The sequence below is a fragment of the Rhincodon typus genome, chromosome 2 (genome assembly GCF_021869965.1).
Source record: "Rhincodon typus isolate 14 chromosome 2, sRhiTyp1.1, whole genome shotgun sequence".
NCBI classification, from domain to species: Eukaryota; Metazoa; Chordata; class Chondrichthyes; order Orectolobiformes; family Rhincodontidae; genus Rhincodon; species Rhincodon typus.
The window spans coordinates 30134136-30161408 of NC_063333.1; the positions used below are offsets into that span (position 1 = coordinate 30134136).

At 41.3% G+C, this 27273-nt stretch overlaps 1 protein-coding gene across 1 annotated transcript in view; it reads left to right on the forward strand.

The window, feature by feature from the left end:
* Positions 1 to 27273, forward strand: part of LOC109934950 (integrin beta-1) — an 83771-nt gene that overhangs the window by 50793 nt on the left and 5705 nt on the right. The window contains exons 11-15 of the mRNA XM_020533631.2: positions 6685 to 6887; positions 8247 to 8485; positions 10927 to 11149; positions 13381 to 13607; positions 16486 to 16652. Coding sequence (XP_020389220.1) covers positions 6685 to 6887; positions 8247 to 8485; positions 10927 to 11149; positions 13381 to 13607; positions 16486 to 16652 — 1059 coding nt within the window. The remainder of the gene's footprint in view (positions 1 to 6684; positions 6888 to 8246; positions 8486 to 10926; positions 11150 to 13380; positions 13608 to 16485; positions 16653 to 27273) is intronic.

Below are 27273 nucleotides of genomic sequence, written 5' to 3' on the forward strand. Positions count from 1 at the left end.
TTGTCCCAGGATCTTGGTGTTGTCCCAGGATCTTGGTGTTGTCCCAGTCGAAGTTGTGGTTCTCCTTGTCCATGTGGATTGAGATGAGTGAGTATTGGTCATGTCTTTTTGTAGCCAGTTGGTGTTCATGTCCTCTTGTTGTTAGTTTCCTTCCTGTTTGTCCGATGTAGTGTTTCTCGCAGTCTCTGCAGGGGATCTTGTAGATGACATTGGTCCTGTCCATGGTGGGGAGTGGGTCTTTAGTTCGGGTGAGCACTTGTCGTAGGGTTGATGTGGGCTTGTGTGCCACTCTGATGCCCAGCGGTTGTAGAAGTCGTAGAACTACGCCAAACGAGAGAGCGCAACCCGCGAACAACTCTACTTCCTACGTGGATGCTTCAGGAACCAGGTATTACCACGCAGTGTGAAGTACAAACCACCCATCAACAACCCACAAGCCTGGAAAACAGCAGAACAAAATGGCCGCAAGATGGTAAGGGTAATGATAAACAACGCACACAACCGGCTCCACAAATACAACAGAGAAATTATGCGCCAAAAAACGTTATTCCAGAAAGCTACCAGTCAAGACTGGACAACCGCCATGGAACGAGCCATTAACATCAGCCAACAGACCACAAGGGCCAAGAAACGATAGACCCTGCAAGATAAGCTAACCACACTTACCCACAAAAACGACGACAACAGAACTGACACGTGGATAAGGAACCTCTTCGACAGGAAACTGACAGACGCGGAAAAAACCGTTCTCACCCGGGGGACTGAACTACAACTACAGGGACACCAAAAAAACGGAATGGCTAGCTACACTGGAAGCCACACTCAAGACCAACAATATCAACAAAAACACAACAAACTATAAGACAGACAGTAGTCCCGACAGTAACCAGAAAGAGGGAACTCAACACCCTCAATACACAGGAAAGACAAGCCGTGGACAGATTAAAGAAGGACAAGAACATCACTGTACTACCTGCAGATAAAGAGCACATGACAGTGATAATGAATAAAAAGGACTACATCTCCAAAGCACAAGCACTGCTCGCCGACGAGAACACATACCGACCAGTACAAACTGACCCGACACCACAACTAGGCAACAAAATCCTACAAAGACTTAAACAGGACAGATCAACAAAACAGACTTCTTAAGAATGAAACCCAAAGGAACCAACACACCCTGATTCTACGGCCTCCCTAAAGTGCACAAGCCGGAAGTCCCCCTCAGACCCATAGTCTCCCTACCAGGCACTCCATCGCACAGATTAGCCAGAGAACTACAAAGAAGACTCAAGCACCTAGTCAACAAGTCACCCCACTCCATCCACTCAGCCCAAGAATTCCTCAACTCCATCAAAGACATGAAGATAGAGGATGAAGAGACCATGATATCGTTTGATGTCACCGCCCTATTCACATCAATAGACATACCACTAGCAAGGGAAACAATGACAACACTACTTGAAAAAGAACACAACCCCAGTGAAACCATCTCCAAGGACAACATGCTTAAACTACTGGACCTATGCCTGACCACCCACTTCACCTTCAACGGCCAAACATACGAGCAAATCAACAGGACACCCATGGGATCGCCTATCTCCAGACTCTTAGCAGAAGCAGTGATGCAAAGACTGGAAAGAACTGCCCTTCTGCAAATCCAACCTAAACTATGGATACGCTACGTCGACGACACATTTGTCATCATTAAACGGACCAAATTAGAAGAGAGACACAAACTCATAAACCACACCCTCACCGGAATAAAATTCACCAGAGAGAAGGAGAAGGACAAACAACTCCCATTCCTGGACGTCATGGTAGAGCGCAAGACACATGGGGAACTGCAAACGAAAGTACACCGAAAAGCCACTCGCACAAACCAGGTATTGAACTTCAATAGTAACCATCCCAGCACACACAAACGAAGCTGCGTGCAAACACTATTTAAAAGGGCAACAACACACTGCAGCAACATGGAATTACGTCAAGAGGAGGAGGAATACCTCTTCCAAGTGTTCAAGGATAATGGATATCCAAAGATGCCTACGGGAACAGCATCAGAAACTTTCTACACACCCCGACACCCTCATCACACTACCCTACATCAGGAACACGTCAGAACTCACCACAAGACTTCTACGACCGCTGGGCATTAGAGTGGCACACAAGCCCACATCAACCCTACGACAAGTGCTCACCCGAACTAAAGACCCACTCCCCGCCATGGACAGGACCAATGTCATCTACAAGATCCCCTGCAGAGACTGCGAGAAACACTACATCGGACAAACAGGAAGGAAACTAACAACAAGAGGACATGAACACCAACTGGCTACAAAAAGACACGACCAATACCCACTCATCTCAATCCACATGGACAAGGAGAACCACGACTTCGACTGGGACAACACCAAGATCCTGGGACAGGCTAGGCAGAGACAAACACGAGAATTCCTGGAAGCATGGCACTCCACGAAGCACGCTATTAATAAACATATTGAACTCAACCCCATACACATTCCACTACGGAGGAAACCCGGAAGTGCGACAATCCATCGCAACTGACCCCAGAGTTTAAAAACCAGGCGGGAAAACACACCGACGCTTCATCGGAGGCTGCACTGAGGATATTACCAAGCATGGTAACGAAACGTCTGCGGAACAACAAACCAGCTCGGCGAGCCAACCAACCTCAATAGGTACTGGATTTAACCTTCTCACGCTCCATCTGTATTTTAAATTCGACCATACTGTGATCGCTCATTCCGAGAGGATCCCTAACTGTGAGATCATTAACTATTCCTGTCTCATTACACAGGACTAGATCTAGGATAGCTTGCTCCCTCGTAGGTTCCATTACATATTGTTCAAGGAAATTATCGCGGATGCATTCTATGAACCCCCTCCTCAAGGCTGCCATGACTGACCTGATTTGACCAATCGATATGTAGATTAAAATCCCCCGTGATAATTGCTGTACCATTTTTACATGCATTAGTTATTTCTATGTTTATTGCCCGCCCCACCACGATGTCATTATTTGGTGGCCTATAGAGCACACCTATCAGTGACGACTTCTCCCTGCTATTCCTAACTTCCACCCAAATGGATTCAACGTTTTGTTCAGTAGAACCTATATCATCTCTCACTACCGCCCTGATATCATCCTTAAAAATCAGAGCAACACCACCTCCCTTACCTTCCTGTCTGTCCTTCCAAACAGTTTGATATCCCTGGATATTTAACTCCCAGTCATGACCATCCTGTAACCATGTCTCTGTAATGGCCACTAAATCATACCCATTTGCCATGATTTGCACCATCAACTCATCCACCTTGTTTCGAATGCTCCGAGCATTCAGATAAAGTGCCGTTATACCAGTTTTTGCACCTTCTTTTTGGGTCCTATTACCTCCATTACTAACAGCTCTTGAGTTCTCCTTCCCTTTAACTTTTTTCCTAATTTTCAATGAAGTTGAAGCTTCCTCGTCACCTGCTGCTTTGCCTTACATTAATTGTTATTCTCCCTCTACGCTCACTTCTCCCTTTCCCCCCTACTTACTAGTTTAAAGTCCTATTAACCACCGTATTTACCCTTTTTTGCCAGAACACTGGACCCGGCCCTGTTCAGGTGGAGTCCATCCCAGCGGTATAGATCCCTCCTGTCCCAGAACTGATGCCAGTGCCCCATGAAAAGGAAACCCTCTTTCCCACACCACTCTTTTAGCCACGTGTTTACTTCCCTGATCCTTGCCTCCCTATGCCAATTTGCACGTTGCTCGGGCAGCAATCCAGAGATTGACCCTTGAAGACCTGTTTTTTAATTTTGTTCCTAGCTTTTCATAATCCCGAAACAGGTCTTTTTTCCTAGTACTGCCAAAGTTGTTGGTACCTACGTGGACCACAACAACTGGACCCACCCCCTCCCTCTCTAGTATCCTCTCAAGCCGGTCAGAGATGTCTCGCACCCTGGCACCTGGCAGGCAACACACCATGTGGGATTCTCTGTCCTGCTCGCAAAGGATACTGTCTATCGCCCTGATGATGGAATCCCGTACAACTACAATCTGTCTTTTTGCTCCCCCCTCTTGAATGGCCTCCTGGACCATGGTGCCATTGTCAGTTGACTCATCCTTCCTGCAGCCCTGTTCCTCATCCATGCAGGGAGCAAGTGCCTCATAACCGTGGGACAATGTCAAGGGCTGCAGCTCCTGTGTTCCTGTCTGCAGGTCCCTCTACCTGCCTCACTCGCAGTCACACACTGCTGGCCCTGCCCGCCGATCGAATTAACATCAGTTAATCTACCAGGTGTGACTGCCTCCTGGAACACAGCATCCAGGTATTTCTCCCCCTCCCGGATGTGCCGCAGTGTTTGGAGTTCGGATTCCAGCTCATCAATTTTGAGCCGGAGCTCCTCAAGCAGCCAACGCTTGCTGCAGATGTGGTCACTGCCGTTTTCAATGGGATCAGCTAGCTCCCACATCATACAGCTACAACACATCACCTGGCCTGCCATCTCTACTTAGTTAATTATTTAAAATTAATTAGTTTTTTTAGTTTCACAGTGTTCTTTGCACCAGTAAGTTTACTCCGTTATATACTCAAACAGACTCTGACTTTGCCTTCCGACCTGCTCCCAGAGGATTTGGTGTCTAGGTGACCGCCCCAAAAGATGAGAGATGAGGGGAAAAAAATGCAAATAGCTTACCTGCTCACCACACTTAGTCGTTATTATTAGGTTAGAGGACGTGGAAGGGTGGGAGACACTGTGTGTAGTGTCTCAGGTATTAGTTAACTCCCAAATTTATTGGGTGGAAGCTTACCTTCCCAGGCTGCCCTCGCACTTTCTCCTGGACTCCCACCGCTGAAACAACTGAAAAAGCACTTTATCAGACACCTTTTGAAATCCCATTAATGCAATATCAACTGCACTTGCCTCATTCCCCACTTGTTACCCTGTCAAAAAATGTAATCAAGTTAATCAAACCCAATTTGACCTAAAATATGTTTCAATTCTTTCTTTGTGCCATTTGCTGTTAATTTTCAGCTGATCATTGTTGCTAAAAATTTCCCCACCACAGTTAACTGGCTTGTAATTACCAGGATTATCCTTCTCCCACTATTTTTGAATTTGGGTCTATTATTTGCAATCCTTAGTTTTTTGACATTACCCTGTATCTAAGGAAAGTTTGGAGGTTGTTGCCAGCACTTTTTCACAACTTCCACCACCTGTCGTCAGAATGTGTTTCATGCAGACTGAATGACCAATCTACTCTTACGTACTGCTGGGCTTCCTAGGGCTTCCCTTTTATTTTTTCAAAAAAGACTAATTCAGCATTGTGGCAACCTTGTTTATCATACCTTCAGAATTTTCTCTTAATAAACACCGATGCAAACACCCTACTTGTTTCATTCCTGAGCCATTCTTTCTTTCTCCACCAACAAATCTCCATTTTGGTTCCTAATTGGTCACATGGCTCATCAGACACAGTCCTTTTACAATTAATATTCCTAAAGAAGACCTTGGAATTTTCTTTTTAGCTGGCATTCAGTTTTTGTATTGTCTCTGCCTCATTATTTCCTTCCTCACGTCTCTGTATTTTTTATATTGAGCCTGATTCTCCCTTGTGTTGTCATGCCGTTTAACCCCTTTGATATCCAGAGAACTTTGACTTTGACTTTGGTTCACCACCACCATCCCTCCACCCACCCTTTTTCCTCTAGGGGAAACTTCCTGGCATGTGCGCTAACTTGTCTCTTTAAAGGCCGCTCACCGCCACATTACATAGTGGCCTTCCGAACTTTGAGTACAATCTACCCAAGTCCAGTTTTTTTCCCCCTCAATTTGTTGAAGTTATTAATCTTCCATTAAGTATACTTAGTTGCAAATCCAGTCTAGAAAATTGAGATGTAAACCTTCTTGTCTGGTTATAAAATATTCCCTGTTGGTTATTGATTACCTGTTTTCAATGAATTTGATCAGTTTCTAACCAGCTGATTTTATGTGTTCCTGAAGTAGTGTTTATCTAAGAGAGCTTTGTTCTGTATCTGACTCTTCTCTGCATATAACTGCTATAACTTAATATATTGACTGCTATAATTGTTTATTCCCTCCAACAAAAATTTACAGAATATAGAAATTTACAAAATTCATGAAAAACACTGATTGGAAAAATATAAAATCTTTTAAAATTTCAGGCCAGTATTTGTAGTGATGTAATTTCATTTCTTCTAATTGATTAAGCAGATCAGATTAGTTTGGTGTGTAATTGGATATGTTTTTAATATAACGTGTGCAGCAGAATTGCATGATGGAAATGCTGAACAAACGTTCAAACAAATAAAGAAGTACAGTTTAGTTTTGATTCAGTGCAAACTATTAATTTTGTCTTTGGGATCATCTACTTTTAACCATCTCAGTTCTTCAAACTGAGCAAGACCAAACTAGAAAATGCATGAATCATACTGCCATGAACGGTCATTCCACCCTTCCTTCCCGCTCCCACTCTCGCTCTCGCTCTCGACCTCATGTCACCATGGCAGCATGCAAGAAATCAAGAACTCGTTGCTTCCAAAGTTGGTGCATGAGGAGCAATGCCCAATAATACCTGAAATACATGTATCTAAGAATGAAAATGAATTTGCTTTATATACATATACATCTAACTCCTTTTTTTTTAGGTGAGCTTCAACATAAGTATCACAGCAAAGAAGTGCCCAAATAATGGTGAAAAGGCAACTATTCAAATTAAACCTCTGGGATTTAATGAGAAGGTAGAAATTGATCTGGAGTTTGTTTGTGAATGTGATTGCCATGAGAAGGGAATTCCTAATAGCCCAGATTGCCACCAGGGTAATGGAACATTTGAATGTGGGGCATGCAGGTAGGTGATCAGTTTGTTCAGGAATTAATTGTTTGTTAGAATAATATTACTGCATTAAAAAAATCAGTAAAATGGGCTCCTTTAATGTTTCTATCGTCACCTTTGTTATTTAAGTACTGTAATGATGTCGTCAAGATGTTTTGATTTTTCAGCAACATTTGCTGTTAACAAAGTAAGCAATTAATTGCAAAAAATGTTTATGCCAGATTTTTCTTCTAAGTAGTTTTGTTGAAAGTGAGCATTCTTGCTGCAGAATTGAGCACAATTAGTTTGAAGTGACAAAAAAATGGCAATGCTAATGAATATGTGGAGGGAAAGAAATTAATTAATACTTTGGATGAGTTTCCTGTTCAGAAAGGCAAAGAATCACACCTGAAATCTTAAGTCAGAGAGAGCAAGAATTTAAGCTATTAATTCCATTCCACCCAGAAAATAATCTACCTTTCAGTGAAAAGGCAATAATTTGGGCTGTACAGAAATGTAGAAATTATTTTGATGCAGTGTTCTATTTTGAGTTCCAACTGCAAGAAGTTATTTCTGATTGGCATCTGGTATGGTCATTCTTCATTGCCTATTGCTGTAACTCTGCTAAGGATGACTGTTCTATTCAGTTAGAGAAAGTTAATGCTGTGCCCCGTAGTTAAAGCTTTGCCATACGTTGGCACATGGTAAAACTGTAGAAGATTGGACATAAAGACCTGAGAAAATTAGCACTCCCTGCTCTTGGTGACCTGCACACACAGCCCTAATTGAAAAATTATTGAAACAGTTGTTTCGTAGAATCATAATCATACAGAACACAAGAAGTGCTTTGGCCCATCGATCTGTGCCGTGTTTGCCCCTGTGTCCTCCTAGCAACTATTGGTCTTCAAAGGGCCAGAAAACTCCGTGGCTTTGTATAAATATCATAATTCCAGCCCTGCTGCTTCATGAGTGAAGTAGCTGAAAATTATTCAGATGAGCCAGAGTTGCATTATCCAACACTGTGCGTTCCTGTACTGTCATGCCAAATGATTGACTAGTCAAAGTGTTGTGAAAAGTTTAACAGACCTTCAGACTTTAGTCTAAATTTGGAAAGCTAGCTATTTGTTACCAGCGCCTCTAGATAGAACACAATGCAAACAAAGTTGCTGGAAAATCTCAGCAGGTCTGGCAGCATCTGTGGAGGAGAAAACAGTTAATGTTTCGGGTCTGGTGACCCTTCCTCAGAACAGAGGGCTATCGTTTATATAATCAGGTATGGTAAGGAAAAATACTGGCAGCAACATTACTTGCCTTTTAAAATGAAAATCAATGACTACTGTGTTTTTTTTTTAGTGACTAATTTGGAGAATAGTGACTGATTTGGTTCATTTTCAGATGTAACAAAGGACGGATTGGTCGATTTTGTGAATGCAGCACTGATGAAGTAAATAGTGAGGATATGGATGCTTCCTGCAGAAAAGATAATGCATCTCTAATCTGTAGTGACAATGGAGATTGTATCTGTGGGGAATGTGTCTGCAAAAAGAGAGAAAATCCTAATGAAATCATCTCAGGCAAATATTGTGAATGTGATAACTTTAATTGCGACCGATCCAATGGATTGATTTGTGGAGGCAAGTATACAGCAGAATAAATTTATATTTTCATATGCTTGTAACTATTTTTCATGTTTGTTGCAGCTTATACTAGCCTTTAACTTGACAGTACGCTTCAGTAATGGATCGATACTTGGGAAACACAGTTGCGAAGCTTTGAAGTGTCATGTTTGAATTCAGTCTTTAATTTGAAACTAAAATAAATCATTACTATCTCATTCATACAGAAATATTTTTAACTTCCAATTCATTGAACGTTAGTCAATTCTATTGTGCTTTGCTGTTGCCTGATCTCTCAATTTGACACTTGCTGTGCTGAACCAGTGCTTTAACCCACTCCATATTGGAAAGAAATTGTCAGCCTATGGTCTTCCTTAATCTTAGGTCTTTTTAACCTATTATAACCACCCTTGAGCTTCTAATTGTTTCCAATAGTTTTCTTTTGACTCAGCAAATAATCTCTGCAACCTGTATTAATTAAAAATTTAATAGATTTTTAAAACTACTATATCTCCAGCCAACATAGTGGATATCTGTGCTGCCAACGTCGTCAATCTGCACCCACACCGAACTAGAACTTGGTGTCACTGATGTGCGTGCCCCGACCTTTGCTGCCATCGCCCCAGCTGCTTTCCTCACTGCATCTAAAGTCCCTTCGATCTAAATAATAAAAATTAGCCATTATAAAATCATGTCGTAAAGATCATTATACAATATTGCAGCATAGTTGGCAGTGGGTCACAGACACTAACTGCATGCCCAGTGTGTGTGCGCTCCCTGCAGTGACAGTGTACACAGCTTTGCACAACTTAATGTTTTGTAAACCCTGGAACTCCCATCCTAACAGCGCTATGGTCAACCCACTGCAGCAATTCAAGAAGGCAACTCACTGCTGCTTTTTCACCTGCAGTTAGGGATGGGCAGTAAACGCTGGTCTAGCCAGCAACTCCCGCGTCCCGTGACCAAATAAACCAAAACTTATGCAGCTTAGTTTTTAAATTTAAGTACTTGAAAACTAGATTTAATCCATAGTTTTGGAAAAATCTACAGTGCTGATAAAACCCATTTCAAATGCTACTGATTGAAGACCTCAATGAAGACTCAAGTCCTGCCTTTCACTGGAATTCACACTTGGGAGTCAGCTGTATTTCCATGTACAATCTCTTGTGCAATTCTTTCTACAATATTAAATATTTTGTTGCATTGCAAAAACAAAAAATGGATTCAGGTTTAACTTTCCATGTGGAGAATTCACGATATCTGCTCTTACCCTCCATTCTTTCAACAAACTAGCAGACATCTGCAAAATGTTAGAGATGATCTGCAATCCGACCCCACCACCAAAGACATCTTTCCCTCCCCACCCTTATCTGCTTTCCGGAGGGACAACTCTCTCAGTGACTCCCTTGTCCGCTCCACACTCCCCTCCAGCTCCACCACACCCGGCACTTTTCCCTGCAACCGCAGGAAGTGCTACACCTGCCCCCATACCTCCTCCCTCACCCCCATCCCAGGCCCCAAGAAGACTTTCCACATCAAGCAGATGTTCACCTGCACATCTGCCAATGTGGTATACTGCATCCGCTGTACCCGGTGTGGCTTCCTCTACATCGGGGAAACCAAGCGGAGACTCGGGGACCGCTTTGCAGAACACCTACGCTCGGTTCGCAACAAACAACTGCACCTCCCAGTCGCGATCCGTTTCAACTCCCCCTCCCATTCCTCAGACGACATGTCCATCCTGGGCCTCCTGCAGTGCCACAACGATGCCACCCGAAGGTTGCAGGAACAGCAACTCATATTCCGCTTGGGAACCCTGCAGCCCAATGGTATCAATGTGGATTTCACAAGTTTCAAAATCTCCCCTCCCCTTACCGCATCCCAAAACCAGTCCAGCTCGTCCCTGCCTCCCTAACCTGTTCTTCCTCCCACCTATCCCCTCCTCCCACCTCAAGCCGCACCTCCATCTCCTACCGACCAACCTCATCCCGCCCCCTTGACCTGTCCGTCCTCCCTGGACTGACCTATCCCCTTCCTAACTCCCTACCTACACTCACCTTTACTGGCTCCATCCCCGCCTCTTCGACCTGTTTGTTTCCTCTCCACCTATCCTCTCCTCTATCCCTCTTCTATCCGCCTCCCACTCTCTCCCTATTTATTTCAAAACCCCCTTCCCCTCCACCTTTTCTGATGAAGGGTCTAGGCCCGAAACGTCAGCCTCTCTGCTCCTATGATGCTGCTTGGCCTGCTGTGTTCATCCAGCCCTGCACCTTGTTGTCTCGGATTCTCCAGCATCTGCAGTTCCTACTATCTCTGCAAAATGTTAGATTGTCTTAACCAGTGGAAACAAATATCGTCCTGTTTCAACATACATTTCAAAAGGGCTGAGTGAAGAAGAGTCGTCCAAAGCAAAAGTTTGGAGATGAACTTAAATATTTCTAAATTGTCATCTTCTGTAGGAAATGGTATCTGTAAGTGCCGGGTGTGTGAATGTAACCCCAACTATTCTGGCAATGCTTGTGATTGCTCCCTGGATAATTCAACATGCATTTCAAAGAATGGACAGATGTGTAATGGGAGAGGCACATGTGAGTGTGGTCGCTGCAAATGCACTGATTCTAAATTCCAAGGAGCTGCATGTGAAATGTGTCCAACCTGTCCTGGAGTATGTACAGAACACAAGTAAGTGTAATCGCAAGATATATAATGCAATTAATTTGTCTGTTTTGAAAATGGTGTTTAAGCCCCTTAAAGGATTTAATATTAAATTTTAAATCGTAAAAGACAATCTAGAGAAAGCTAGTAAAAAATATAAAAAGGCAGTAATAGCTTTGAGTGTGCAAAAGGGAAGAGATGAATGTGTTTGGGTATTCATACTAGGAAACAAGAAAATGGCAGAAACTTTGAACAAGCACTTTGTATCTGACTTCCCGTGGGATGACAAAAAGCATTCCAAGACCGGTAGAAAAGCATGGTGCAAAAAGGAGGGAGGAAGATCACAAAAAAAATTTGGAAAAACTAATGCAGCTAAAAGCTAACAAGTCTCTGGATCTGAAAGCCCATAGCCAAGGGCCTCCGAAGGAAAGGCTCCTGACACAATGAAGCACTGGTTATGACATTCCAAGACTCCCTAGTTTCTGGAAGGGTCCAAATAGATTGGATACTGCATACGTTACATCACTGTTCAAGAAAGAAAGAGGATTCAGCAAAAAAAAAAATCGATAGACTAGTTAACTTACCATTCTCAAAATCATAGATGTTAGAATTTAAGGGGGTAGCAGGATATTTAGAAAACCATTGACTCTGTATAATCAGGCAATGTGGTTTTGTGAAAGGTGAAGGGTTTGGTGAATTTTTGCAGTGCACCTGATGGGTGGCATGCACTGCTGTTGTGGAATATTGGTGGTGGTGGTGGTGGAGCATGTGATTGCGGATGGGGTGCAATCAAGAGAGCCTGCTTTGTTCTGGATGATGTCAAGCTTCTTGAGGGTTGTTGGAGTGGTACTCACTTAGGCAGGTGGGGAGCATTCCGTCACATACCTAACTTGTAGATGGACAGGCATTTGGGGAGTCAGGTGAGTTATGCTGCAGGATTCCTCACGTGATCTGCTGTCAAAGGCACTGTATTTATATGAATAGTCCAGTTCTGTTTCTGGTCAATGATAACCCCTCAATGTTGATGGTGGGAGATTCGGTGCTGGTAATGCCATTGAATGCTAAAGGGCAATAGTTAGATTCTACCCATTTGGAAATGGTCATTGTCTGGCATGAGTGTGTTATGAATGTTACTTGTCATTTTTCAGCCCAAGCCTGGATATTGCCCAGGTTTTGCTGCATTTGAACATGGGCTGTTTTTAAATTCCTACGCATGCTTACCCCTCTCTATGTTGCTGTGATATCCTTCAGTCTCACAACCTTTTGAGAGACCCGTTCTCATCTATTTTTAGACTCTTCAGTGTTCGCAATTTGGTGCGACATAGTGGCTGTGTCACAGAACTAATTATCCAGAGCCCCAAACCAATGCGAACATGGTTTTGAATTCCAAGATAGCAAATGGTCAAATTTGAGTTCAGTAAAAATTGGATATCAAAAAGCTAGTTCAGCAGTGACCACGCACCTGTTGTTGATTTGTCGTAAATACCTATGCGATTCACTCATGTACTTTTAAGGAAGAAAATCTGCCATACTTGCCTCGTCTGGTCTACATGTGATTGCAGATCCACAGAAATATGCTTGACCCTTAACTACCCTCTGAAATGGCCTTGCAGGGCAATTAGGGATGAGAATATGAATAAATAGAAAACTCATTGGTGGCGTGCCTTCTGTTGCTCAGCCCCACGCCCCAATTCTCTCTGCCTTTCTACTTCATTTTCTTCTTTTAAGATCCTCCTTGAAACCTGCCTCCTTGGCCAAGCTTTAGGTCATCTGACTTGAGGCCATATTTCCTTAAAATAATCCTGTGAAGCATCTTGAAATGTTTTATTACATTAAAGCTATATGGTGGTATAATAATATAATATTTTGGTATTACATTCCAGTCTGGAAAAAACTAATTTCTTTTGGCTCCAAAATTAAGATTTTCAAATGTTTAATTTCTCCAGGACATAGCCCACAAAATTCCTTCTTTACAACTCGTGCTAAGCAAAAGAATAGTTTTCATCCATATTTTATCTCATTGCTATTTTCATATGCCTTTTTTATACTGAAGTGAGCTTGGATTGAAAGCTACTTAATAGTTTTGAAAATATTTTAACATTCAAATTATACATCGCTATGGAAAGTAATAAGGGCAATCATCTTGTGAATCTTTCATAAATGACTTGATCCAAATTATCCAGTGTATAATTTAATCCTTGAAGTGCAATGGTTGGAAGGTTTCTACACTAACGTTTTCAATGCTGTGTGTTTTATAGGGATTGTGTTCAGTGTAAAGCCTTTAATAAAGGACCCAAGAAAGATATATGTGATCAATGTGAGTTTGACGTGATACTGGTGAAAAACCAGGCTGATTTGCCACAACCAAGCCAAGATTCACCAATCCTTCATTGTAAGGAGAAGGATGAGGATGATTGTTGGTTCTACTTTTCCTATTCTGTTAATGACCAGAATGTTCCAGAAGTTTATGTTACGGAAACCCCAGGTGAGAGTCGTGTGTTCTAAGCAGCATGATAAATCATATTTGCTCTAAATGCATACTGAACTGTTCAGTCTGAGATTCAAGTGTAGAGCTACCAATTTTAAATAAAAGCAGAGAATGCACTGCAAGTCAGGCAACTAGTGGAAATAAAGCAACTGTTCTGGTTTATCAGAATTAGAAAAGAAAGTCAGAATCCCTTTATAAGACTAATCACAACAGATGAGAAGGGAGAATAATTTGTGTTATATGAATCATTGTAACTAAAAGTTTAGTTAGAAATACAAATAAGTCAACATCTGTAAGTGCAGAAGTCATTTTGGTTAGATTCCTTGCATCAGAACACAATATAGGTTGGTGTTACTGTGCTAAATGGGATAGACTTAAAACTGATCTAGCAAGTCAAAACGGCATCCATGGGGTATTGTGAGACACCAATAGAAGCACAATTATGTTCAACCACAATCTGTAACCTAATGGTCCAGCATATCCCTCATTCTACCATTGACCTCAAACCAGGATATTGTCCCTAGTTCAATGATAAATGCAGGAGGGCATGTCACCAACAGTGCCAGGCATACCTTAAAAATGAGGCATCAACCTGATGAAGCCACAACACGTTAGTATGCCAAACAACAGGAGCATCAAGCAATAGACATGGCTAAATGATCCCACAATCAGCAGATCAGAGCTAAATTCTGATCTAAAATCAGTCCTGCCACATTCAGATGTGAATAGTACTGGACAAATAACCACCTAACAGGAGCTGGAGACCCACATATCAGTGTAAAAGAATAGGTTGATGTTATTTTGCACCGATCTTCAGCCAGGGATGCAAAATGGATGGTTACCATTAACTGGTCCAACATTATAAATAGAGAGTACAAAAGCTGGTTAAAAGCCAGAAATTCCGCAGGGAGTAACTCATCTCATGTCTCCCCAAAGCATGTCTGCATCTACAAGGCACTGGTCATAGGTTTGATAGAATACTTTCCACTTGCCTGGATGAGTTCATTCAAACAGCATTCAAGGAGCCCAGCATCATCCAGGACAAAGCAGCCCACTTGATTGTCACACCATTGGCATTCCCACTCTTTGGCACTGATGTATGATATACTGTCATAAGGTGCACTACAGTAACTTACCAAGGCTCCTTCTTCCAAAGCACCTTCCAAACCAGTGACCTCTACCACCTAGAAGGACAAGGGTAGCACATGCACCACCACCAGCCAGTTCCCTTCCAGTCCATACACCATCCTTACTTGAAAGTATATTGAATTGTTTGACTTTTTGCTGGCTCATTATCACTGTGGGTGTCCCTGTAGGTGTGCAACAGATTAAGCTCATCACCAAATTCTCCAGGCAATTAGGGGTGGGCAATAAATGCTGATCCAGCTAGCAATGCTCACAACCAATGAACAAGTAAACGTAACTGTTTTGTCACGATCACAACTGCTGTAACTCCTAATGAATAGATAATGGTCTCTTGAAGGATAATATTGGAGGGAAATATGAAAGGAATGTAGGTATAAGTTTGGAATGAAATGCACATGTTGATAACTAAATTTTGTACATTTTATTGATTAATTTTCACTTTAGTAAAAAGATTTGCTTCAATGTGGAATGTTAAACGAACTGTAATACAAGTTGGGTACTATCTTAGAGGCTCTCTTTAAGATATTTTGTGTGTAGATTATAGAATCTTATAGTACAGAAGGAGGTCATTCAACCTAATGTGTCAGAACTGGCTCCTAAAAGAGCTGCTGAGCTAGTCCCAATCTCAAGCCCTATCTCCTTGCCTTCTAAATTCATCATTGTCAAATATATATCCAGTTCTCATCTGAAACTACTATGGAACCCGTCACTCTCCCAGGCAGCACATGCCAAATCCTTACAATTCTGAGTAAAGTTTCTCCTCACCTCATTCCTAGCGCTCTTGCTGACAAAATTAAAATTGTGACCCCTAGCCACTGACCTACCAACTAGTGGAAACAGAATATTCTTCTTTAACCTGTCAAATTTGTTCATAATTTTGAGCATCTCAATAAGGTCACATCTTAAGCTTCTCTGCTCGAAGGACAATGGTATCATTCTCATAAATCTCCTTTCCACTTTCTCCAGGGCATTGATGTTTTTCCTTTAAATAAGGTTCCTAGTGATTTGTAGAAATGTAGCATCACTTCCTTGCTTTTATACTCAGTGCCTCCATTTATAAGCACAAGGATCCTATAAACCACCTTAACTGTTTCAACTTGCCTGGCTGTCATCAGAGAATCATGCTTGTGACCCCCAAGGTCCCTCTGCTCCTGTATTACACTCAAAGTTGCGCTATTGAGCCTGTATTGCCTCTCCATGATTTTTCTACAAAATGTATTACCTCTCATTTCTGTGCATTGAAATTCGTCTGTGTGGCTGCCCATTTGACCAACTTGTCAATGTCCCTCTGAAGTCACTTAGAATCATCCTCACAATTCACTATTCTCCCTAGCCTAGAATCATTAGCAAATTCAGGGATTTTTTTCCCTCAACACTCCAAATATTCAAATAAATCCAAAAAAATGTACCAACATGTGAGTATTGAGCCAGTTTAGTGTGCTCTTAAGATCTCATTACCAATGTTATTAACCCATGTTATCAGCTTGACTGTGTCCTCCCAGGATATGGAGTATTTCAGGAATTGGACAAAGTCGCAATTAGTGTTAAACCAGACAAAACCTAATGGCTGGCAGGGGTTTATTCACTGTACACTGATCTCCATGTATTATGACAGGTTCCATGCTCTAGTCTGATTCAGGAAAATACCCAGTGGCTTCTATTTGGCTATGCAAAATAGTTTAGTGTTCTAATAAAAGTTCTTACTACATTTTTTTATGTTTTCTTCTAGAGTGTCCACAAGCACCTGATATAATTCCAATTGTAGCTGGTGTGGTTGCTGGTATTGTCTTGATAGGTCTTGCCCTGTTGCTGATATGGAAGTTACTGATGATTATTCATGACAGAAGGGAGTTTGCAAAATTTGAAAAAGAGAAAATGAATGCCAAATGGGATACAGTAAGTATATTCATATTTGGAACAAATTTCTATTTGTTCACAGGCTTAATTTAAAAAAAAAAAGCAAAGAATTCTTTCTGGGGACATGAATACGTTTTATAATGTATAATTTTTGTCTCCGGATTTTTAGATCCTGTTGTTAAGAATGTGAATAATGTCAAACTGGTAATGTAGTATGTCATGTGAAAGCAAATCTGATTGAGAAGTGTCGAAGTAATTTTACTGTGCTGTTAAAATGAGGTTATGAAGTGTTAAATGCTAACCTAAAAAGAGTACTGCATGAATCAACAGTCACAAAATAATCATTGCTGAACCCACCAACCTATACAGGAAACATCTGACATGTGGACTTCTTTCACTTTAGTTAGTTTTGTTCTGACCTACTGAAACCGTTAACCATTTTGAGTGCTGAAATAAGGGAATGAAAAGATTCGCATAGTGTTGTTTGCAACATCAAATGTGCATTTCTTTCTACATTTATCTAAATCCAAAAAATCTAGCCAGCATAGGAACTAGGAATTGCCTCTTTCCTATCCCACCCCTTCCCTAAGTGTGGAAGGGAGTCTACTGGGATTTTAGTGAGTCAAAGTCATATAGTCTTCCACCCTAGATCATTGATATGGTTTTGCCTTCTAACCAGAGCACTGCCCTTTGATCCATTAGCCTTTTGGAATTATTTGGAGCAAGGTAGAAGAATCTTTGATTTGAGTGATAGGCCCACCCTTCCAGGTGGGGCAAAGCAGGCACAGCAGTATGATGATTCTCGTGTACAGTGCATGTATACATTGCTCCCAAACTATAGTGCGGCAATGCAACACACACCTTGAATGATAATAAAGTGATGTGGAGGTGCCAGTGCCAGTGCCAGTGTTGGTGTCGGACAGGGGTGGACAAGGTCAGAAATCAAGATGATCAGAGGATTAGATAGGGTGGACAGTGGGAGCCTTTTTCCTCGGATGGTGATGGCTAGCACGAGGGGATATAGCTTTAAATTGAGGGGTGATAGATATAGGACAGATGTCAGAGGTAGGTTCTTTACTCAGAGAGTAGTAAGGCCGTGGAATGCCCTGCCTGCAAAAATAGTAGACTTGCCCACTTTAAGGGCATTTAAATGGTCATTGGATAAACATATGGATGATAATGGAATAGTTTAGGTTAGATGGGCTTCAGATTGGTTTCACAGGTCGGCGCAACATCGAGGGCCGAAGGGCCTGTACTGCGCTGTAATGTTCTATGTTTTAAATCACATGACAGCAGCTTATAGGCCAACAGATTTATTTGAAAACAAGCTTTTGGAGCCTCACTGACAAAAACATGGAGGAAGAGTGAGGCTCCGATAGCTTGTGATTTCAAATAAAAGTGATACATTTGGCTATGGATCATCTGCAGTGGCTGCTTGCCTTTGAGACCCAATCATAGTCAGTGTCAAGTCCTGAATATTCTGTGAAAGCAGAGTTGAAGAAACATCACTGGACCTAAAACATTGACTTTCTCTTCACAGATACTGCCAGATCTGCTGAGGTTTTCCAGCAATTTCTGTTTCTGGTTCTGATTTCCAGCATCTTTTGTTTTGTTTTCCTAAGTATTGTCTGTGTTTGCATACCTGACCTTCAAATAGTGTCCCTTCCTCCATCTGTAATCACTCAAAGCCTGTGATGCTTTGTCATTAGTTATATAATTGGTTTCTGTGCTCAGCAGGATGCTAAATCCGAGATTAGACAGCTTCTCAAATAAAAATAATTTTTTTTTTCTTTATTCATTCACGGGATGAGTGCATCTCTAGCCAGGCAGCATTTATTGCCCATCCCCAATTGCCCAGAGGATGGTTAAGAATCAACCACTTTGCTGTGGGTCTGGAGTCACGTGTAGGCCAGACCAGGTAAGGATGGCAGTTTCCTTCCCTGAAGGACATTAGTGAACCTGTTGGGATTTTCCCAACAATCAGCAATGGATATTTATTGAATTCAAATTCCACCATCTGCCACAGTAGGATTTGAACCCATGTCCCCAGAACATTATCTGGGCCTCCGGGTTAGTAGTCCAGTGATAATACCATTAGGCCACCGCCTCCCAATACTGCCAATGCTGGAAATCTGAAATAAAGAGAAAATCCCAGCATTGCTGGCATCATTTTTGGTGAGTGAAACAGTTAACGTTTCTAGTCCAATATGACTGTTCAGAATTCATCTTCAGTTCTGAGGAGAAGTTCAATCAAACTCCAACCGCTATCTGTGACAAGAGAAGCAGAGTTAACGCCAGACCTGCTGAGTTTTTCCAGCGTTTTGTATTCTTTTAGACAGATTTTACTGGGTTTACTCATCATAAATCTGTTTAATGTAGGTCATCATAGTAGATGCAAAAATAGTAGACTCACCAACTTTAAGGGCATTTAAATGGTCATTGGATAAACATATGGATGATAATGGAATAGTTTAGGTTAGATGGGCTTCAGATTGGTTTCACAGGTCGGCGCAACATCGAGGGCCAAAGGGCCTGTGCTGCGCTGTAATGTTCTATGTTCTATCATAACTAGTGAGTTTCTTTATAAAGAAGCTGTATTGATCCCAGATAATAATACTGGATAAGTTAGATCCCAGAATGAAACCTGGTTTGATAGGTCATGTTTAATTTTGTAGCTGCTTACCATAATGATTAGTCATTGAAACGTATGAGGCTGCTGATATTCTTTTAACAGAACATGACTTAGTACGCAAATAAAATTATCAAAGCTATACTCAGTCCTGCCATTTAAACAGACTTGGACCCAAAGAAATATTATACTTATCTCTGCTATTTTCCTTGAACTGTTAAGACAGTTTTACAATTCCTTTTGAGCACGTTGACTTGAACTTCCTACAATTCTGATGGCCTAAACTTTCACAGTTCTAACAACTTGATTTCTATCCAGACTTTCCTGGCAAGGAAACTTCACAGACTAGAAATCCCTGAACTGACTTGAGTCGCGTGGAAGAAACCATTCTGCTTTCTGAGCTGAATTCTGGGTTCTTCTGAACAAAAACTTTGAATATTCCATTTTGAAGTCAATCTAAACTAATTGCACTAATGTGTTTATTCTGCCTGTCTGTACTCCTCCAACAGTATAAACGTTTTATCCGTCAGCACTACATGGGTTTCCCAGGCACTCAACTGCAACCACATGCTTCTTCGGAATTGATCGGAATTAGGTCACTGTTAGGTCACTGTTCCAGAATGACTATTTGACCTTTTTTAAAAGAAACAGAACTGACCCACATCCATCTGCTACTATTTTGAAATCCAAACAGTATCATCATCATTCCAGGAAGTTTACCCTATTTGCGCTAATCTACCTTAGTCTTCATCTTGAGTCTTCCCCATGACCAGAAGAAAGACCTTTGTGGACTGCATTTAAAATTCTAACTCATGGGCAACACTTACTGGATATATTTATGTAGTTTAATCTGCACCAAAACTTTGCTGTCATTGAAGAAAGACCCAAGTACCTTTGTGATTTCTCAGTGGTGTCCCAAAGCATTGTTTCTCAAATAAAAGTATATCCTGAATGTTACACTATTCTGTGCAGTAAAGTATGCATATGAGATCGTTTACTTAACACCATTAGGCTGGTGACTCCTTCACACAAATAAATGTCTCTGCTAAACACAACAAAATTGGAACTAAAAAATTTAGCTGTCAAATTTGTCTTTGTGAATAATTTGAAATTATTGGACATCCCAATAAATGCAGCAATGGAATAGATTATCCAACAGAACAGCAGTCAAATAATTCATATGAATCTGCTTTTTCAAGCAGTGGTTTTTAAGTGAACCTGCCTTTTGTTTCTTTCCTATTATGCAAATTGTTGAAATCAGCAAGAGGCTGCAGGATCACAACCTGTTTGGAAGCACAAAGACTGAATTTGCCCTTTATGTTCCCAACATAGTCCAGATGTTTTAATATTATTGGTACTATTGACCATTTTAAGCTGATTTTGCTCTCCATGATCAAACGTTTTAGCAGACTTTGGAAAATAAATATAAGAACAAGAGGTAATTGCCTAAATTATAGTGGCTATTGTAACTCAGCACTTCTGTAAAAGGATGTTTACTGAGATCTGTGGAATTAAGTTCTTGAATATTTTAAGTCTCCTTTTAAAGCGCATAAGTCACAATTGTTGCCAAGAGTTGCAAGTAAGTGTTTATATGTAATGCAACATAACAAGCTCCAGCAGTATAAAGGAAATGCTGAAATCATTATCTAACGTTTATACCTCTGTCTCATCAGATTAAAATTTCAGTTATGGAGACTAGCTCAGAGATGTGTTCAGATCTGTACTAATTGCTTTTTTGTTAATTCTTCATGTTTATATTTCTTCTCTCTGTAGCAAGAAAATCCTATTTACAGGAGTCCTATAAACATATTCAAGAATCCAAATTATGGGCGTAAAGTTGCTTCTTTCTAAATCTGTTTGTATTATCTTCCTGCATGTTTTTTTTCTCATCTTTTGCTTTCCTGCTTGTATCATTTTAACAAGTCATTGTAACTGAAGACATCCCATGTAAACAACTTTAAATCCTTTCAAGGAAAAACAATGCAATTTACTGTGTTTAATATTTTGAGTCTGTGCTGTGCAATTGGAGGCATTTGACAAAAATCAAATTGTACCATGCATGGACCCAGAATCAAATACGTTAATCAGGAAAGAGACATAATTTAAGCAAATTTCAGCCAAATGTTGCTCAATATCCGAACGGAAAAAACATGCTTACAGCATTTATGTTTTGCTGAGATTTCATGAAAAAATCTTTGTGCCAAAGAGCAATGGAGTGTGACTAACTGTGAACACTTGTATGGATTTTAAACAAAAATTCATAGCACACAGCCAGGCCCTTCAGCCCAAACTGGTCCATGCCAACCAAAATGTCCATTTATGCTAACCCCATTTCCCTGCACTTGGACCATACCCTTCTAAACCTTTCCTATCCATGTATTTGTCCAAATGCCTTTTAAATGCTGTTAATGAACCTGCCTTGACCACTTCCGCTGGCAGCTCATTCCATATGCATACCACCCTCTGTTTAAAAAAAAAAAGTTGCTCCTCAGGTTCCCATGTATTATTTCCCCTCTTACTTTAAACGATACCCTCTTATCCTTGGTTCCCCAACCCTGGGAAAAAGACGGAGTGCATTCACCCTATCAATGTCTCTCATAATCTTATGCACTTCTATAAGATTCCCCTCAGTCTCCTATGCTCTGAAGAAAAAAGTCCTAGCTTGTCCAACCTCTCCCTATAACTCAGCCCCTTGAGTCCTGGCAACATCCTTGTAAATTTCTTCTGCACTCTTTCCAGTTTAATAACATCCTTCCTGTAGCAAGGTGACCAAAACTGAACACACTACTCCAAGTGTGACCTCATCAACGTCCTGTACAATTGCAACATAACTTCCCAACTTCTATATTTAATAGCCTGACTAAAGACCAGTGCACCAAAAGCCTTCTTCACTGCCCTGTCTACCTGTGACTCCACTTTCAGAAAACCATGCACCTGAACCCCAAGATCCCTCTGTTCCACTACAGTCCTTAAGGTCCAGCCATTCACTGTGAAATTCCTACCTTGATTTGACTTCCCAAAATGCAACACCTCACGCTTATCTATATCAAACTCCATTTGCTATTTCTCCACCCAGTTCCCCAGCTGATCAAGATCCTGCTGCAATTTTTGATAAACTTTCACACTGTCCACGCTACTACCTATTTTAGTGTCATTTGCAAACTAACTAATCATGCCTTGTACATTCTCCTCCAAATCATTGACATAGATTGCAAACAGCAATGGGCCCAGCACCGACCCCCTAAGGCACACCACTTAGGGGTCCAGTCCGACAAGCATCTTTCCACTGTTACACTCTGCTTCCTACTATCAAGCCAATTGTGTATCCAATTTGCCAGCTCTCCCTGGATTCCATGCAATCTGACCTTCAAGAGCAACTTACCATGTGGGACCTTATCAAAGGTCTTGCCACAATCCATAGAGACTAGGTCTACTGCCCTGCCCTTATCAACCTTAGTGGTCACTTCATCAAAGAACTCTAATAGATTTGTGAGGCATGATCTCCCGTGCACGAAGCTGTGTTGACTACGCCTAATCAAACCTTGTCTTTCCAAGTGCATGTATGTCCTATTCCTCAGAATCTTCCCAAGTAACTTACCTACCACAGATGTTAGGCTTACTGGTCTATACTACTTCCCAGGTTTTTCTTTTCAACCATCCTTGAATAAGGGCACAACATTCACTCACTACCTTCCAGTCTTCTAGGACTTCACCTGTGGCAAATGATGATGCAAATATATCCGCCAGGACCCCCACAATTTCTTCTCCAGCCTCTTGCAGGGTTTTTGGATATATCTGGTCAGGACCAGGAGGTTTATCCACCTTCATACATTCTAATACTTCCACTACCTCCTGTACTGTGATATGGACTGTCCCCAAGATATCACCACTAACTTTCCCAAGTCGTCTTATATTTATCCACGATAAACACAAGAGAAATATTCATTTGAGGACCTCGGCCCTCTCCTGCAGTTCCACACATACATGTGCACTTTGGTCCTTGAACGGTCCTTGTCTCTCTCTAGTTATTCTTTTTCGTTTAATATACTTAAAGAATCTCTTTGGATTCACCATAATCTTCCCAGCCAAATCTTTCTCGTGCCCCCTCTTCACCCTCCTGATTTCCTTCAGTAAACACCTGTACCCCTTGTATACCTCCCAGGGAAGCCCTTGATCCCAGCTGCCTGTACCTGAGCCATGATGTTAGCCCTTCTGATTATTTTGTAGTTTACTTGAAAGACATCATTTCCCAGAAACCAATTTAACTGTAGGAATGGCCAATCTCCTAGGACATCTTCAATAATAGAGGATTCTCCTAGCAAATAAACACATGGAAGACCTGGGTTGGGTGTGATTCTAGAATAGTCTGGACTATGTAACATCAAAATTGAAATATAATTAATTGAACATTATCTAATTGCTGCAGTGAATAGGAAAATTTCTTCGAGACCATACTGAAGAGTTCAGAGTCTAGGTCATTCTGGATGTCTCTCTGATCAAGAATGAGGAGGGATGACACTACAAATTAAGCAGAGTACTCTCATTAGGTTATTTCTTTCCAAGTAGCCAGCTGAATTAAGCATTGGTGAACTGAGGAGCAGGCTGTCACAGAGACAAAAGACTTGGACTTCACAAAACTGAAAAATGAGTGGGATTTTTTTAATTTATTCAAAATGCATCCAAATGTTTTGACTTCCATATGTACATATACAGTACAGAAACAGGCCTTTCAGCCCAACTAGCACATGCTCCTATTTATGATTTGTTCAGATCTCCTTTGATCTACCATTGTCTAAATCCACTCCCATAAACATCTAGAGACAACACAGCAGGTCAGGCAGCATCAGAGGAGCTGGAAAGTTGATGTTTCAGGTCAGGCCTCCTCGCCCATAAACGTCCATGGCCTCCTCCCTAATTCTTCTATTTAAAGGCAACTTATTCACCAGATTTTACAATAGTATGGACCTTGGTGTTGACATAGTATTCAAAGACAAACAGCTTGAGAGGAACTACAAGCTTCCGTTTGCCTGTGCTCCTACTTATCTTTAAATTTTGCTAATTCAGTGGGTGCTAGAAAGTCCTCACGTTACTTATACCTAGTTGACTTGAGAAAACGATGGACCTTGGATTGCTGACGTGCCCATAGTGATGGTGTAACACAATGGTGTTAGGTAATTCTGATGTTATTAATCTATTGTTACTGGGTCCGTTCATTGAAGCCAGGATGTTTTGCAATTTGGAGGTGATGATGCTGCCTTCCATTTGAATTGTATTTCCTTTTTGCTGATATAGGTCATGGAGCAGTGGGAGGTGGAAAAGAGCTAATAACTGATTTAGCAAGGTGTATAGCTGGATGAACACAGCAGGCCAAGCAGCATCAGAGGAGCAGGAAGGCTGAAGGGTCTAGGCCCGAAACGTCAGCTTTCCTGCTCCTCTGCTGCTTGGCCTGCTGTGTTCATCCGACTCTACACCTTGTTATCTCAGATTCTCCAGCATCTGCAGTTCCTCCTATCTCTAATAACTGCTGTTTTCATCTTCCTTAACTTGTGCAGTATTCAGATTTGGTTAACTATTTAATCCCCCTCCAGCAATTTTCCTCTGTCAAGCTCAGTTGGACTGGTCTCCCCACCCCATTGCACAGATTGTCGACTTCAGCCTTCAACCTTACTCTAGCTTCCTCTGAAATCTTCATGTATGCTTCTACATTTGACTGTTCCTTTGCTGTCCTGAATGGCCTTGCATCCTCTAAAAGTTCTAATTCATTCAAAGCTATTAAAGAATGATTTCATTTACTTGGTACCTTTCATGACCTCCTGAGCATCACAAAATGTCTTGACGCAGTTAAATACTTGTGAAGTGTAGTTACTGATCGTCTCCAATCCTGAACAATTCCCTCCTAATCCATTACTCTTGTGCTCTCTAATGTATATTGGATTCTAATCTTACGGTCTCAAATTCAAAATTTACTTCTCCTGTTCAAATCCTCTTATCGCCCATCCCTTTCCAACCTTGAGCGCTATTATTCTGACTCTCTTAGTCCTTCACTCCACAACAAGCAGATATGCATGCATCAACTTGGGCTAAGCCTTTAGCCTTCCTTCCATACACCTGCTTACTGCCCCTTTCCCTTTTGACTCCCTCTTAAAACCTATTTCTCTGCCTGTGCTTTAGCTCTCCCGTCTCAATATTGCCTCTGTCTTGGCAGTCACTTCTTTTATTATAGCTCTGTGAAATGCTTTGAAATAATTCTGTACATTAATAGTGTTTATAGATGCAAACTAAGTAGAAAAAGCTCAATACTAACCATTATATCTCTTGGTGCTTTGAGACTGGCATATGGCAGTCCTGCTTTTTATTCCTGGCTTGAGTGTGCTTTAAAAGTGTAGGAATTTATGTAGAAGCTAACTTAGTGTTGTGTTGTGAATTAAATTGAACTCCGTTGTATGCAGTAATCAAAGTGTGCATATAATTTAGTTTCAGTTGATAGTTCTTGTGTATGTATGTGTACGTGGTTTAAAATGTTACTTTTAAAGATCAAATTACTACAAAATAGCATAATTTGTATCTGTAGAAATCTTTGTGGAATCTAACTTGCCTCATGTGAACAATATTCAGTGCTTATGACTGGGACATAATAGCCAAATTGCCAAGATTTTTTTAATTAGTGTAGCAAATCTTGCTGCTGGAAGCCACACAATAAAACCTGTATGCTGTCATTAGTGAGAGGTGGTGGTGGTGTGGGGATGGTGTTTCACCAACAAAAAAATTTTAGTTTCAAAGTTGAGCAATTCTGAAACACAATATTCCAGTTAAATTGGTGGTGCTACAGATATCACCGGTGTAAGTAGAATTGCTGTGTCTGATATCCCCGGAGTACCACTGTATTCTTTTACTAATATTTCAAAAAAAGCAGTCAAAACTATATCAGTGAATCAGTCAATAAAATCATGGCTGATCTATCCATGGTCTCAGCTCCTCCCAGCTGCATTATCCCATAACCCTTAATCCCCCTACCATGCAAAAATCTGTCCAACCATGTCTTAAATATATTTAATGAAGCTGCCTCTATTGCTTCCTTGGGCAGAGAATTCCACAGGTACACCACTGTGGGAAAAGCAGTTCCTCCTCATCTCTGTCCTAAATCTACTCCCCCTAATCTTGAGGCTATATCCCCTAGTCCTGGTCTCTCCCGCCAGTGGAAGCAACTTGCCTGCCTCTATCTCATCCATCCCTTTCATAATTTTATATGTTTCTATAAGATCCCCTCCTTCTTCTAAATTCTAGTGAGTACAGTCCCAGACAGCTCAACCTCTCCTCATAGGATAACACCCTCTTCTCCGGAATCAGCCTGGTGACCCTCCCTTGCACCGCCTCCAAAGCCAATATTTCCTTCCTTGAGTATGAGACCAGAAGTGCGCCTCAGCAGCATTTTGTACAATTACAGCAGAACCTCCCTGTCCTTAAATTCAATCCTCCTAGCAATGAAAGCCAACATTCCATTTGCCTTCCTGATCACCTGTTGCATCTGAAACCAATTTTTAGCGATTCATGTACAAGCACTCCTAAGTGTCTCTGCACAACAGCGTGCTGCAATCTTTCACCATTTAAATAATAATCTGATCTATTTTTACTTCCAAAGTGGATGACCTCACATTTACCAACATTGTATTCCATCTGCCAGACTCTTGCCCAATCACTTAACCTAGCTAAATTTCTCTGCAGACTCTCCACATCCTCTGCACCGTTTGCCTTTCCACTCAATTTAGTGTCATCAGCAAACTTACATACATTACACTCAGTCTCCTCTTCCAAATCATTTATGTATATCATGAACAGTTGCGGGTCCAACACAGACCCCTGTGGCACCCTGCTCGCCACTGATCTCCAACCAGAGAAACACTCATTTATCCCATCTCTCTGCCTTCTATTGGTTAATCAGTCCTCTATCCATGCTAATACATTCCCCGCAACTCTACACATTCTTATCTTATGGGTGAATTTTTTCATGCGGTACCTTATTAAACGCCATCT